Genomic DNA, 16,900 nt, shown 5'->3' on the forward strand with positions numbered 1-16,900 from the left:
CTGAAAACAGTGTCAATTGAGGTACCCGATCGCTTAGTTGAAATGACATATGCAGCTGTTATGCGAACAACTGAGTATGCGAAAATGTGAGACGAAAAAATAAATTGTTGACAAATCTTTGTATTGTTGCAGTCATATGACAAATGCTTGCAATCATACTTCCTACAGTAGTAACTTCAGGAAGTATGTGTGACATCATACTATTCAAAAATTCTAAAAAGTTAGAACTAGAGATATTGTAGTGGTCACGAAAAATGCATCACACACTCTAATCATACTACTAGTGAGTGCACTGCACAGACTGGTGGTGTGAGCATGGGAAGCGCCTCTGGCAGACGCAGAGGATGACATCACTTCCATGACTGATCAGGTTTTTCTCGGTAGGTACCCCCCCCCCCTTCAAAGGATGTTTCTCATCAAAACGTTGGCAAAAGTGTGAGTCCATTGTTAAAATATTCACAGCTCACCACTGGACAGGCCACAACTGAGCATGAACCACAGCAACCCTCGAGTGTCATGTACTGAATGTCCAAACCATTCAAAATATGAGCAAATAAAATAAAACAGTAAAAGTAATAAAAATTATAAAAATAAAAGGAATTGCAAGTTAAAGAAATTTAAAATTAAGTAAAAATAAATTTTTGAAAAAAAAAAATAATAATAAATAAAAAAATAATAAGTAAAAATCAAAAAAATTAAAGATAAAATAAGTAAATAAAAATTCAGAAAAAATAAAGGTAAAAATAAGTTAATAAAATAAATAAAAATTCCATACCATTGCAAGGCAGGTTGGATCTGATTAGAATTTTTTTTTTTTTTTTTTGGAGCATTAGCAACTAAGGCCATATATTGCTCCGGGGATATGCGGTGGTCATTCCCTGACCTTTCCGCATCCTCCATATTTGGTGGTCACGGGCTCAAACCCCGGTCTAATCAAGAAGCGTGTGCTATGCACTGCTGCTCCTGCCCACCTGGCTATGGAGGCGCCCTTGATTAGAATTGAGACCATATATATTTGTGAAACGAATTAGGAAGTGTTTGGGAGGTTTAGATCTTTTCACAGATAAGCTTACTCTATTAGTTTGACAATTCATGGTGTATTCAATGGTAAGAAAAAGTGGGTGGGACATGGTGTATGAAGTAATGAAATTTTTGGATATGGCATACACGAGGTAAGAATATACCCAGATCCTTGACATAACGTGGCCTCGACAATGCCCCCCCCATACACACACACACACTACTCGGACTCCCTCCAGTCACTATCTGGCAGAGTAGAGGTAGCAAGATTATACATTAGCTGATCCAGAAGCCACCTAGAAAGTTACCAATAGGTTTGGTCCGGTGTACTAACTAGTGGCTGGCCTGTGAACACCGTTTTAGAGCTGTACCCTCAAAATGTAAGGAAGATTGGATCTCGCCACAATGTTCATCATAACCTCAAAAGTCATCAATCGTACTGCATGATGGAAGAGATGGGGAAGGGTTGACCGGAACTTAGCTCTGGAGACTAAACATGGGTTCCACCACTTCAAGCCTCCAATAAGCAAAGTGGTGGTATTGCACCGATTGATGAGTCATCTACTGCCTGGTAACACAGAGGGGCGGCATTCCTCCCTGTGGTGTGGGTGGTCACCCACCATATGCATGTGCATGCAGGTTATACCCAGGATTACTAACAGTCCCACCATCGGGAAGGTGCAAGCAGAGGATTTGGCTGCCACAGACCGTCCGGACTTCAACAAAATTGGGTCCACTTGACTTGAGTGTCACTCGAATATCAGTTCCATCAGCGTTTTAGACTCCCAGGTAGCAAGTACAGCTTGTCTGTCATATCTGAGAGAATGTCTGTGACAACCTCAAGGACCAAAGTGAAATTTTTAAGTGAAGTGAAAGATTTCAAAGTGAAGTTATAAGTGAAATTTTACTTTTAATCATGTGGCATACACAAAATTGCATAAGTTGAGGAGATAATTGTAGATTAGATATCTGAAAATTTTCCTTTAGTCGAGAAGCGACTGACTATTTGAATAAACTCCCAACTATTGTGGAGACTGGCAGATTATATAAATTTAAGGAGGGCTTGAATAAAATTGCTGTTGATCTAGGTCAGCGGTTCTCAAACTTTTTGGTCCCAGAACCCCTTTGCACTCATAAAAATTATTTAGGACCCCAAAGTCTTAGTCTTAGTATTATTATGAAAATAGTTTTGACTTCGCAGACCCCCAGGGGTCCGTGGACCACACTTTCAGAACCGCTGAATTAGGATGTTGAAAAAAGTAAATGGAAAGAGGGATGGTGACATTGGTTACTTTTTTATTTCATGTTATTTTTTAATAACACAAAATAAAGTAACCAATTAATTTTTTAATATTGATTTTTTAATTATTTACTAATTCCACGATAAACCCTTGTCCTTGATCTAAACTGGTTCTGCAACACGTGTGAAAAAAACTTTAATGCTCGTCAATCTGATTTTTCAATCAACTGTAATTCACTGTGCATGCCTCAAAGGTGTTTCTTTGATTTTGCTGTTAAAAATTACTTTTAACCTATACTAATTAATGAGAAAACTGCTGAATTGCTGAACAATCTGGAAATGCTGCAAACATTTCCAATTTATAACAAGTAGAAACCTTAAAAGTGACTATTGTAGTTTCCCAAATGTTGTTTTTCATGCCCATCACTGTTTTAATTTTTTTAGCTGTTTTTACTGGCACACATTTCCTGTATCCATGGCTGTAAAACACTATGGTCATGTGCTCCATTTATTGCATATTACAATAAATATGAGCTTTATGCACAGTCCAAGAACATCTGACTCAGAGTTCTAATAACTGAAGTTTATTGAATTATTATACAGGTCGACCATCACTAATCTGGCAGCGTTGGGACCTGTGGGGTGATAGATTAGTGGTCTGCCAGATCACCGGTGGTTATTTTAGCATATACATTTTACCCAACAGCTAATCATCCTTCTACATTTAACACGTTGACTGCCAAGCTAGTTTAAGAAAAAAATTCCCCAGGGGCCAAAAAATATTTAGCAAATAATTTGATTAGTAATTCTAAAATAAATATTGTAATGCCAGTGTTGTCGTTTTTTTCACTTAAAATATTTTAAAAAAAGTCTTTTTTTTATGGTGCATATATGTGGCCACATATATGCACCATATATGTTTCATATATGTATGCCGTAATAGCGTCACACATACGTGTGACGCTATTACGGCATACATATGAAGATCGTTTGTGGTTAGTTTATTGCACGCTTGGCGAGCGCTGCAATAAAACTAATTGCGATAAAATAAACTCTCAACCATTGCAATAAGTTTGTCAGTATTGTTAGAGATTTTGTGAAAACAAGTTCGTTAGCGCGTTGTATTATCCATCATATTGAGTTGTTGTGTTTTTCCGCAGGTTTGTATAAGTGTTTTAAAAAAAAAAATCTAAAAAGGAATGGCTAAAAGAAAATTCCTAAGATAAGAGGAACCGAGAGAAATTGCTGGAATTTACAATTAAGCAGAGTTAAACTTCTCACAGACACCGCTGTCGAGTTTTTTCAGAAGTTCAACTTTATCTGTTATGGACAGTGTACAGTGTTGACGCTTTACACCACGAGAGGCACTTCCTTTATGCATTGGAACCATGGATGGGTCTAAATGAGAGCAGGTTATAATAATAAATGCAGAAAAACAAGTGGGAATGGCTTGCCAGTGTTTACGAGTTCACGCCAACAGCTGATGCTGCAACCAACGCCACCAAAACAGTAGCAGTAGGTCGGTGCGCCAACCCAGGAAATTTGAAATTACGTTCGCGGAAATTATGTCAGAATTAGCGGTGGAAGTACCGTATTATATGGGGGTTGCCTGTATATAGTATGTATGTATACACACACGTGCGCACACACACATATACAGACAAGGTTTGTAACATTATGGTAAGTTTTCTTACATTTTTTTGAATATATATTGTATTTATGTTTTATTGCATAATTTATATTAAAGTTCATATTTAAAGGTTTAAATGTTTCTGCTACATTTAATATTATTATATAGGGAAATAGTGCTTTAAAATCAGCCAGAAACACTTGTCATGCCAACTAGTTAAAATTGTTTAGAATATTTCCCATGGATAAATCTCCCTCACTTAACATGAATTTAGTTAGCACTTTGTTTTAAAGCCTTAATTAAGAGCACTAATCAGAGGGTGCCTATAATGTGTTGTTTTTTTTTTTTTTTTTTAATCTTGTTGCTGTTAGTTAAATGAATGACTGTTCAAAGGACATAAAGACAGAACTTGTAAAACAAGTTTATCCTTTGTACCTTTGGTATAGACTCATCAGTAGGTCTCTTAGGTGAGGGTTTAACACAAAAAAAACATTTTCTTCTTCTTCCATTACTGTTTTTAATAATTTCAATTAAATATGATATTTATTTATAATATTAAATATGATACTTGGAAAATTAAAATTATCAAACAAAGAAGGTAACTATAGCTATATTCATAATTGTAGGCTGGAAAGGCTGGGGTTGTACAGATGGTAGTTCTGCCTTTTCTGATGCTCAATTACTATTGGACGTACTACTCTTGACATTAAGCAACTTGCTTTTCATTCCTGCTATAGTACTGGCAGTATATCGACATTTCTACACAGAGGCTTTTGTTTACTTTGCTTCAATGATGTTTTCAGCAGTAAGTATTTATTTTTGTCGTTTTCTTTTTGTTTTCCTAATCAGGTATAGAGAGAGAGATTGGGGATGAACAGAAAGATGTATAATTGATTGTGTATTAAAAACAATGCGAGGTCAGCTGACTTAGTTATATTTGATTCACATTTGTTTTTTAAATATGAAATATAGTAATGATGTTTAGTTATATATGTTAGTGTGCTTACAAGTAACTGCTGACCAGTGCCGGATTAAGGCACGGGCTAGCAGGGCTCTTGCCTGGGGCACCATTCTGTAAGGGGTGCTAAATTTTACAAATCGTGTGTGTGTGTGTGTGTGTGTGTGTAGAATAGCTGAATTCTCGCCTACCTTGAAAGGCTATTAATTAGCCAAGTCACCTCATACTTTTGGCCACTACTGTATTGTAATGAGAAATTCAATCCCGTGAGTATCAGTCTTCTTCAGCTTACTAGGTGAAGGACAGGAAATGTAACACTCTCCGATTCTTGTTAAGTGGGCCACATTAGAGTGAGCTAATGTTATTCTAGCAACTGTTGACCAAGTTTTCTCTAGAAAGGGATGAGTAATGTATTTCCAAAATACACTTCAAGGTGAAATATGAATCTTAAAGCCTCTAGTTGATTGCGTTGAACAGCTCCGATGCAGGAAATCAGGCTTCCGAGCCCAGCGGACACCTGCTGAGATATTTGGTACTTTTACCTCGCCCAAATATGAGATTCGTTTTTCTCATTGATGAGTTTCGTTTTGGATGTTCCTTGTCCCAGGAAATTTGTCCCCCAATTAATGAGCTCCCTAGCCAATGAGAACATGGTGTTAGCATAAGTGGGGGGACCTATATATATTCAGTTGGGTGACAAAAGACAGCATGGTTGTTGTCGTGGTTCTTTCTGATCTTGTCGTGGTTGCCGTTGGTCGCGTCTTGATTCCTTCTTTTGGGCTTCGCTCTTGCTGAGTGGATTGCAAGAGTCGTCGTTCGTTAACTAGAGTCTGGCCCAGAAACAGAGGAGAACCTTTCTCTCCATGACAATCACCGATCCTGGTTAACTGCCACCTTTCACCTTGTATATGACAGAAATCTATTCCATATACCTAGAAAGTCACTCTCGTCACAATAAGCATCATCAGAAGCATCCTCCCCAGAGATTTAGCAACTGAGGATCCCTGTAAAACTGATTTGAACCTGAGAAGTACAGATGCAGAACCAGTATAGTTGGATCAGACAATTCTTTACTGTTAAGTTCTACTTGTTTATTCTCTTAATTTAGTACATAAGCATCCCTCCTCAGTAAAATATTATCTGATGTAATGTTACTTGTCATTAGACAAATAACATTACAGTGTAGAAAAGGCATCAAGTGATAGACCTCTGATATTAAGCCGCTGAGACTCAACCCCATTGGCAAACCAAAAATTTGTTTGTATACTTTGTCTCGAAAGGTGATATAGTTGGTCTCAACTAAAAGTTTAATTAAGTGAAAAATTTCTTTAATAGGAAGCTGATTATAATTAATCGGTATAGTGATTATTTAACATATCCTAAAGAATATCGAATGTGTATATTAGCATTAGCATTAGTAGAGGCATATGATGCAAGAAAGCAAGCTTATTCAGCATCAGCCAAAAAAAAAAAGAAAAAAGGAAAAAGCACAACCACTACTCCCATTTCACCCCTCTGTTCGTTCGAAATACCTGTCCAGCTGAGCCTTAAATTTGTTTATGCTATCAACTTCAACAACAAGTAATGGAAGTCTATTCCACAAACCAACTGCCCGCTGGCTAAAGGCAAATTTCCACACATCTATCCGACATCCGTCCTCCTTCCTCAATTTGAATTTATGCCCTCTCAGGTGATTATTCTGAGCAAGAGGAAGAATCCCATCGGCATTCTTCCTCTTCCATCGGCACTGAGCATGCTCAAGCCATTCAAAGCCTTATACACCTCTATCAGATCACCTCACCGATGCCTAGTCTCCAGACTCTGTAATTTGCAAAACTTAAGCCTTTCTTCGTAAGAGCAACCCTTTGTTCCATTCACTAATCTTATTGCCCTCCTCTGTACTCGTTCCAGCAGCTCTACATCCTTCTTGAAATGAGGTCTCCAGACCTGTATACAGTACTCAAGATGTGGCCTGACCAATACCTTATACAAGGGAATAATCACATCCCTATCCCTGCTAGAAAAATTCCTGTATATCATTGACAAGACACCATGAGCTACTCTTGCAGCTCGTCTGCACTGCTCAGAGAACTTCATATCTGCCTGCACAATTACCCCCAGGTCCTTTTCATTCTTTACCACTGTCAGCGTAGTACCACAGAGTTGATACGTTGATCTGGGGTTACTGTTTCCCATATGTAGTACTTTACATTTGTCAATGTTAAACTTCATTTGCCACCTCTCAGCCCATCTGCTCAACCTTTCCAGATCCTGTTGCAGCAGCATAGCATCAGTAGTGTCCTTAACAACCCTGCCAACCTTTGTATCATCTGCAAACTTGGACATTAAGCTTGATATACCATCATCTATATCATTAATAAATACAGAAAACAACAATGGACCCAACACTGAACCCTGAGGAACTCCACTAATATCATTAGTCCACGTTGAGCAGTGTCCATTGATTACCACTCTCTGTCTTCTGCCACTCAACCATCCCTTTATCCATAGCAGCAATTTGCCTCCAATGCCATACTGCTCCAATTTGTGCAGCAGTCTTCCATGCACAACAGTATCAAAAGCCTTTCTAAGATCCAAATATGTAATATCAAAGTTATTCCCTGCATCCAGTTCTTTTGTGACTACATCATAGTATCCAATCAAATTGGTCAGACAAGACCTGCCCTTAACAAAACCATGCTGTGTCTGAGCTATAACTGAATTCTTGTCCAGATGATCCTGCAGTGCTTCTTTAACCAGTGCCTCCATTAATTTTCCTGGAACCGAAGTTAAACTAACAGGTCTATAATTACTTGTGTCAGCCTTTGATCCTCCTTTGTGAATTGGGGTTACATTTGCACATCTCCAGTCTATGGGTACCTCCCCTGAGTCCAAAGAAGCTCTCATAATTATGGCTAGGGGTTTGCTTACTTCCTTTGCTGCCTCCTTTAATATAACTGGATAGATCCCATCCACCCCGGGTGCCTTTTTTATGTTTATCCTCAACAATTTCTCCTCCACTTTCCTCTCAGTTATTAGAAAATCATCTAGCTCATTGCCAATGTTTACTTCACCTACGACATTCCCCTTCCTGAATAACTCCTCATGTGTCAATGTAGATGCAAAATACTCGTTTAGATTGTTAGCCACCTGAGCAGGATCCTCAACTGTTGAACCATCAACATCCAGTGGACCAATCTGATTCATCCCTTTCCTTCTTGAGTTTAAATAGGTAAAGAACTCTTTTCTGTTTTTCTTTGCATCCTTTGCCAAGGATTTCTCATACTCTGCCTTTGCCTGCCTAACCTCCTTTGTAACTTGGTTACAGATCAACTTATATCTATCATAGGCTTCTGTGTCACATGTTAATTTATATGTATCCCATGCATTCTTCTTCTCTGCCATAAGTCTCATTAGTTCATCTGACATCCCTTTAGGCCTAAACCTTGAACAATATTTCTTAGTTGGTATGTAAAGCCTAGTAGCTTCCAAGATTAGTTCCTTGAATGCTTCCCATTTTGAATTTGCTGTTGGTAACATCATCAGTTGGTCCCACTGTATAGAATATAAATACTGTCTCAGCCCATCATAGTCGCCTTTACGAAAACAAAAACCCTTCCCTTTACCTCTGATGGTAGTTACCTCCTTGAGTAAATCCCACTTCAGCACACTGTGATCACTGCCACCTAGTGGTTCCTTTATCTGCAGATTCTTACCTCCTTGAGTAAATCCCACTTCAGCACACTGTGATCACTGCCACCTAGTGGTTCCTTTATCTGCAGATTCTTAATGCATGAAGAATCACTACTGATAATCAGATCAAGAGTATTACTCCCTCTAGTTGCCTCCTGAACATGCTGGTGTAGAAAACAATCATCCAATAAATCCACAAAAGCCTTGCTAGTGTGTGAGTGACCAACCCACAAATTCCAGTCAATATCTGGGAAAATGTGTGGCTAAGGAAGAAAATGAGTTTTTGTAAGAAACATTGGGCCAAATAGGAAATCCAGTCTTATCCGGTTTTACCTGACCTAAAAGTGCAAGAATATTCTGTTCTGACCTTCAATTCCTTTAGCTAAGACATGGTAATTAGGGCTTGCAATACCGGGATACCGGTCATTTTTTTTCCGGTATTCAAATACAGTCAGTCCTCGTATAACACGTGTTTACATTACACGAATTCGATCATACACGATTTATAAATAGGGGAACGATATCTTATATAACACGAACTGAATTCACTTATGCACGATTTGCCTTTGTGTTTACAAGAAATGACAGTTGAACGCGGAATCACCCCAACTGAATGCAACACAATAGGAATGAAGAGAAGATTCTGAAAATGTATTTATGTGTATTTATCAGTGAAGGGGTAACACATTTCACCATAATAACATAAAAACGAACACAATTCCAGCTATCAGTATAATCGCAAATGCAATTAGATCGAGTTTACTACCAGTTTATAACAGATTCCACTAGCAGGAACGCAACTGGAAATTGTTTTAATTGTTTTATGGTAGTAACCCCCAGAAATGTGCTTCAGTAAAATGTGAGGTGTTAATAGTGTATCTCTGCCTTTACGGTGTTATTTATTCAGTTGCTACACGCGCGCAGCTTTGTTTATGTGTATCAAGCGTGTCTCGTTTTGTAATTGTGCTTTATTCCCTAAAAATGAATAAAATACTTAAAAGGTGTGGAAAAGGAAGCATCCTGGTGAAGACACTGTAGATTCAAAGAGAAAAAGAAAAGCAATATCGATAAACAGAGGCGGACTGGGTCAAAAATTCTTACCTGGAAAAATTTGTAGTGGCCTCATACTAGCTTTTATGGCCAAAATCACGCCGGCCTCCGGCCCACCGGGGTTTTCCCGGTAAGGCTTATGGCCAGTCCGCCTCTGTCGATAGAGAAAAAAATATGAAATTGTGAAACGCTTTGAGCGAAATGAAAGACCATGTGATATTGCATGTGCTACAGACCTAAATGAGGCAATGCCGAGAATTACAAAGAATGCAGAGAAAATAAAAACAACTTTCACAGCAGGAACAACTCAAAGTGTAATTAAAATCCATTAGATTGTAAGACACAAAGAATTGGAAGAGATGGAACGGCTATCATCTGTTTGGATAGAAAATCAAACAAAAAACAAGTTTGCTTACGATAGAAGCAATATTAGCAATAATAAATTTTATTATGTAATAGTCATAATAAAATACGTATTTTTTTACGATTATTTATTATGTTTGGTAATGTTTTGGATAAAAATGTGTGTTCAATCTTGGGTGGCCAGCACCTAACCCTATTTTTTCCCATAGGGCCTGTTGTTTATATTGCACGATTTTGCATTGCATTAGGGTTTCTAGGAACACAACTATTGTGCTATACGAGGAGTGACTGTACCAGTATTGATACAAAAATACCAGTTTTTCAGTACTAATTTTTTTAAAAAACGTTTATAATTTAATCACATAAAGGTTATAAAATAACTTTTATATGATTATGACGTTCTTATCTCTACTAGCAAATGTTCGATAAATCATCGATAGGACACCATGCAACATTTCAACCTGTCCACAATTCTCGGACAACTTCATGTCTGACCGTATCGTAACTCCCAAGTCCCGTTCCTCCACTACTGACTTTAGTTCAACTCCAAGTGTATAATTTATTTTGGTGTTGCTGTTCCCCAGGTGTAAGACCTTGCATTTTGCTGAATTAAAGCATATAGCTGCCACTTTTCTGACCATCCCAGGAGTCTATCTTTTCACTCTGAAGAAGCTCTGCTTGGCGGCAATCATTAACTACTCTACTGATCTTTACATCATCTGCATCACACCCTATATCCCTTCATAATGTCATTTAAGATAATAAAAAATAACAGTGGTCCCCCTTGGGGAACTCTGCTTCTTACATTAACCCAATCTGAGGAATAACCATTTATCACAACCCCCTGCCTGGTGCCCTCAAGCCATCGTGTGCTATCTATCTAAGGATTTTCCCTATAATTCTAGCCTGCTCCAACTTATAAAGTAACCGCTCATGTGGGACTGAGTCAAATGCTTTGCTGATATCTAAATAACAATGTTGAAATGATTCTCTAAATCCAGCTCACGAGTGATCATCAAAATGGCTAACCAGATTTGTTAAATATTATTTTCCCTTTACAAAACCAAGCTGTGTATCCTACAGAATTCCATTTCCATCTGAATGATCCTGAATTCCACTCTTGATCATTGCCTCCATGATTTTCCCTACTACTGAAGTTAGACTGGCCAGTCGGTAATTTCCCATTACACTCCTAGAACCGTCTTTATGTTCCAATTTACACCAGTCCAACGGAATCTCTGCTGAGTCCAGTGATGCTCTCATAACTAGCCTTAATGGTTCAATGCACTCACTTGCCGCCTCTGCCTCCTCCGTAGCCAGGTGGGAAGGCGCATCAGTGTGTAACACACGCTTCTTGATTAGACCGGGGTTCGAGCCCGTCACCACCAAATACGGAGGATGCAGAAAGGTCAGGGAATGACCACTACATATTCTCGGAGCAATATGGCCTTAGTTGCTAATGCTCCTAAATACCAAACAACAAACAAACTTGCCGCCTCCTTTAAGATTATAGGGTATATGCCATCAACCACAGGAGCCTTATTCACCTGTGGGCACGAAAGTTTTCTCATTAAATCAACATGTGAAATTTCAACATCATTAATTACATTTTCTTCAACTTCACTCCCATAATTTCTCATTGACATGAAGGGTTTTCCTTCTGTAAATATCGATGCAAAGTAACTGTCGAGTTCATGTGCAACATCAGTTGGGGTACCTAATACTATCCCGCGCAATTACATGCGTCCGATCTGATTTGTCCTTCTCTTTGCATTTATATATGTGAAGAATTCCTTAACTGCATTCTTTGCTCTCTTTATTCCTTATTCACACTCTTTGCTCTCTCCCAGACTCAGTAAAGATACTGTAGTGAAAATTATACTCCACTGAATAAAACGTCTTTCTCCTTCAGAAAATGATGAACATAATTCAACCATGGAAGACCAACATGGAACAGAACATCAGTGCTCCACAAATTCTTTCCAAAATAAAAAATTGCTGACTCCAATGAGATTTTAAAAGATGAACTTGAGTCGGAAATTAATGAAATACTTTTTAACTATTTTTGCTAAAGTTTTTCAAAGCCTAGAAAATATGGACTGAGATCGTCCACGATTATCTCAGTACAATAGTACCAGAATATAATCCGAAAGGGTGGGCGTTTTCTGCCGCTAATCAAATATGTATCAAAATTAGATCCATTTTAAACGACCATTCTATAGATTTCTTATGTTTCTTAAGAGCTCACTTTATTCGGACAGGTAGTGTGGATGCTTAAACATAACTAAACTTTGCAGTAACAATATGTATTTCTTTGTTTTTAGAATTCTAACTAAAAACAAAAAAATACATATTGTTATTGCAAAGTTTATTATTAAATTATTTTTAATGATATTTTTCAGAATATTTATTATTGCAATAAATGTTTATTTAAAACTTGAATTCAAGTAATTACAGTACTTGTTTTTTCCTTACTTTATTGCACCTAACTGTCATCAAAATTTATTGAGAAAAACGTTTGTTTTTGGAATACCGGTATCCCTGTTTCATAAATTAAAAATACCGAAATGCCGGTATTAAGATTTTGACCGGTATCGTAAGCCCTAATGGTAATGTAGTCATTTTTTTCGATATGTGGTTAATGTTTTATTGTACTGATTGACCAGATTAGTAAATAGTCCCTGGTCTACTTCAAGATAAGTGGAGGTATCTTATATAATTGAGTCTAACTTATTTATATAATCAGTTTTGTTGACTATTACAACTGTATAACTGTATATCCTTCATCTGCTCGCTGAATAAAAATGTCTTTATTTTCCTGAAGTTCGCATAAAGCTGAACATCCTTGGTCTATTCAGTTTAGGAATTTGTGTGTCTTTTAGGTTATTCACCACTTGGTTAACTTGTTGAATAACTAAATCTTTTTGTGGATATCTATTACGAACTAATAGATATCTATTTCAATATCTATTACAAACTGTTTTTTAGGTAGCTTGCAAGGTGATAAATTATAATTTATATCAAACACGCCAGGTAAGAAAGGTACCTGGGGTGGGTGGGATCTAACCAGTTATATAGAAGGAGGCGGCAAAGGAAATAAGCAAACCCTTAGACATAATTATGAGAGCATCCTTGGACTTGGGAAGTCTCCATGGACTGGAGATGTGATTACAAAGGAACTGGATGCAAAAATTAATTTTGATATCATATACAATTAACCAGGATATTTCAAGACTCCAAATTAAAAAAAAAATCGACCAGAAATAAAAAAAATTCAAGTAATAACTAAATAGGTATGAACAGATATTTTGCAAGTCGTAAATAAGTGAAAAGCGGTATTATAAGTCGTCACCCCACTGTGTTCACATCCGCCGCTCAAAAAAAAAAAAAAAAGAAGGGAAAAAAAGAGACCAAATGTTTAGTTTGTTTTAGTGAGTCGCGTCGATTGTTATTAGCATTAGTAGAGGCATTTGATGCAAGAAAGCAAGCTTATGCAGCATCAGCCAAAAAAAAAAAAAAAACACTTCCACTTCACCCCTCTGTTCGTTTGAAATACCTGTCCAGCTGAGCCTTAAACTTATTTAGACTATCAACTTCCACGACAAGGGATGGAAGTATGTTCCACCAACCAACCACCTGCTGGCTAAAGGCTTACACTCAAAAATTTTGAGTGTAAGCCAAGCACTTATATTGGCCTCATAATTATAGAGAAGTTGATAACTGCTTTAAAACATCTTGGCTTGAAAAATTTACCAATCACAAGTGGGTGTAGTTTTGTACTGCCATCTGAATTGTAGCATAACAGAACAGTGAGTCTTTTTTCCTAAATTTTCCACCATGACAAGACTCTCCTCAAACAGCAAATTATAAAACAAACCTGTCTCGACAAGATTAAAAATATCTTTTGCCGCATATTTTTCAAGAATGAACCGTACAGAACACAACCAGTCTGCAGCCTTTTCTTTGTCTACTTATCCAGCCTCACCACAAAAATTTCACAAAACCAAGTTATTGCTGTCTTTAAATCTTTGGAGCCAGCCACTGCTGCATTTGAAGTTGCTAATTCCTTGTTGTTGAGCTAGATAATGTCTTTTCTTGCAAAATCGGACCTGATATTGGCAAATTAGATGCACGCATTTGTTGGTACCACTCGAAAAGTTTTGTTTCAAGCTCCTCGTGTTTTGCACCACAAATTCGTTTCCTGTTTTTCATCGCTGCTCCAGTGTCATGCACTTTAAGTCTTTTTCGGTTTTTCAGAATTGTTAATAAAGTAAGTAAACGGGTGTTGTATTCCTTTGCAATGTCCGTTTTGCTTCTTTCAGGTTTAATTCCATCCATTTACATTTTGTCACCATAACACTGCTAGATAAGATTTACTATAAACAAATTTTAAATTAATTTAAAGACACAAGTTCCAAAAAAGACATCAGCTCACATAAAATGCCACAAAAATTAGATTGCTGTATACGCAGTAGCAAAAGATTTTGAACTGGGGTCACAATTGCAACTGACCTTATTCTCTTGGAGAGTGAGGGAGCGCATGTAAATAACTTAGAAAAACTTTTTATTCTTCTGTTAATTTAGCAACTCATCCTACAGAAAGATGTTTTTCAGAGCGCACTTGACGTTGTTGCTACCATAAACTGCTTTTGTTTACAGAAAACCAATTTCTAACAAGTCAGTGCCATCCTTCGGATATAGGGAGCAGGGTGGCCAGAGGTATAGGGGCAATAATCGGGCAGCTCTTCCAAGATTTGTATTAAACATACAAAATGACAATATTTATTTCTCACAGGGCGAACAAGAACTTTGAAATATATGTTAACTGAATTTTGTAATAAACTAATATCTTTACATAGAAAAGCCTATCCTTTCATGGGGGAATGGTATGTGCTTCATATAAATAAGTACTTTGTATAAAACGAGTTTGTATTAACAAGATTTTACTGTAATATTAAAAAATACCTTTTGATATTTTGCTAACAGCTTTAGTGAATTCTAGGATGATTCTGGATTATTTTGAAATGTTGTTTTAAATAAATAATTTTCAGGCAGCATAAAAAAAAATTTATTAAATTAAAATGAAATGATATAAGTGTTAATTAATTTAAAATTGCCTTTTTTGTTTATTATTGATTTTTTTTATTTATTTTTTTTTTTGTAGTGTGTGTGTGTGAAAGAAGCTAAAATTTTTTCAATGTTCTTTCTTTATTGTTTCCCCTAGTTTTATCATTCATGTGATGCACAAGTTTATTCCTTCTGTTTAATACGACTTGGTGTACTTCAGTTTTGTGATTTCTACTCAGCTATTTTGTCAATATGGATGACACTCATAGCTATGGCTGACCTTCCATTACCTCTTCAATCATTTACTCATATGGCTGGTGCTGTTGGCATAGCACTGGGAGTTGAATATGACAGAACAGGATTATGGGTGTTTCTTCTACCTGCAAGCACAGGATTTTTGCTGGTTACTGTTTCTTGGGTAAGCTGGGATAGCCACTATTTTTAATTCAGTATATTTTTAACATAATATTGAACTTTTTTCAGCAGATCCTTATTAGCTGTTTCACTTAGATAAGTTTTGTGTATTACTTAACATTAATACAGTGGCAACATTTAAGAAACACACACACACACACACACACAGTGGTCACTGCATTATGACCACCTACTTAATACCGTGTGGGGCCACCATTCACACGGATAAGAGCTGCTATTCACCTAGGCTGAAGACATCCATAGGGATCTGCAGCCATGCTGCCTGCAAGACTTTCAGTGTCAGAATGGATGACAGTTGCCTGCCCATACACCTCAGTTCCCTTTCCCACAGGTATTCATTTGGACTGAGGTCAGGCAAATCAAGATGGGTGATGTCTTCACTTTGTTCCTCAAACTGCTCGTGCACAGCACTGGCCTGATAACATGGCATTTCTGTCCAGGAAATAATGCCACTAGCAGGGTGCACAGGGTCTCCTAAGGTCTGTCAATACAGTGGCAACATTTAAGAAACACACACACACACACACACACACACACACACACACACACACACACACACACAGTGGTCACTGCATTATGACCACCTACTTAATACCGTGTGGGGCCACCATTCACACGGATAAGAGCTGCTATTCACCTAGCCAGCTGCCGTTGCAGATGAACTCAACAGTTATTTTGCATCGATATTTACAAATGAAAAGCCTTTTGTGGCAAAGGGAAATTGTGGGAGCGAAGTTAAAAAATATGTAATTAATGACATTGAAATTTCGCAAGATTATTTAATGAAAAAACTTTCGAGCCTACAGACCAGTAAAGCTCCTGGAGTTGATGGAATATACCCTATAATCTTAAGAGAGGCGGCAAGCGAGTGCATTGAACCATTGAGGCTAATTATGCGAGCATCATTAGACTCTGGGGAGATTCCCTTGGATTGGAAAAGTGCAAATGTATCTCCCATACATAAGGGTGGCTCTAAAAGTGAAGTTGGAAATTATCGACCTGTCAGTCTGACTTCAGTAGTAGGGAAAATCATGGAGGCAATGATCAAGGGTGGAATTCAGGATCATTTGGATCGAATTGAAATTCTCAAGGATACTCAGCATGGTTTCGTAAAGGGAAAATCATGTTTAACAAATCTGGTTCGCTATTTCGAAAGGGTCACTCACGAGCTGGATTTAGGGAATAATTTCGACATTGTTTATTTAGATTTCAGCAAAGCTTTTGACTCAGTCCCACATGAGCGGTTGCTTTATAAGCTGGAACAGGTTGGAATCACTGGGAAAATCCTTAGATGGATAGAAGGATGGCTTCAGGGCAGGAGGCAGAGGGTTGTGATAAATGGCTATTCCTCAGATTGGGTTGAGGTAAGAAGTGGGGTTCCCCAAGGATCAGTATTAGGACCACTGTTGTTTTTAATTTTCATAAACGACATTGATGAAGGGAT

General features: G+C 37.5%; 1 protein-coding gene across 1 annotated transcript in view; it reads left to right on the plus strand.

Annotated features, from left to right (window-relative positions):
* The window catches only part of LOC150088094 (transmembrane protein 8B-like), a 265,188-nt gene that overhangs the window by 191,369 nt on the left and 56,919 nt on the right, over window positions 1-16,900 (plus strand). Inside the window, exons 9-10 of the mRNA XM_090370569.1 lie at window positions 4,517-4,695; window positions 15,179-15,439. Coding sequence (XP_090226695.1) covers window positions 4,517-4,695; window positions 15,179-15,439 — 440 coding nt within the window. The remainder of the gene's footprint in view (window positions 1-4,516; window positions 4,696-15,178; window positions 15,440-16,900) is intronic.

Source organism: Mastigoproctus giganteus, chromosome 3 (assembly GCF_048544385.1).
Source record: "Mastigoproctus giganteus isolate SK-2022 chromosome 3, ASM4854438v1, whole genome shotgun sequence".
NCBI classification, from domain to species: Eukaryota; Metazoa; Arthropoda; class Arachnida; order Uropygi; family Thelyphonidae; genus Mastigoproctus; species Mastigoproctus giganteus.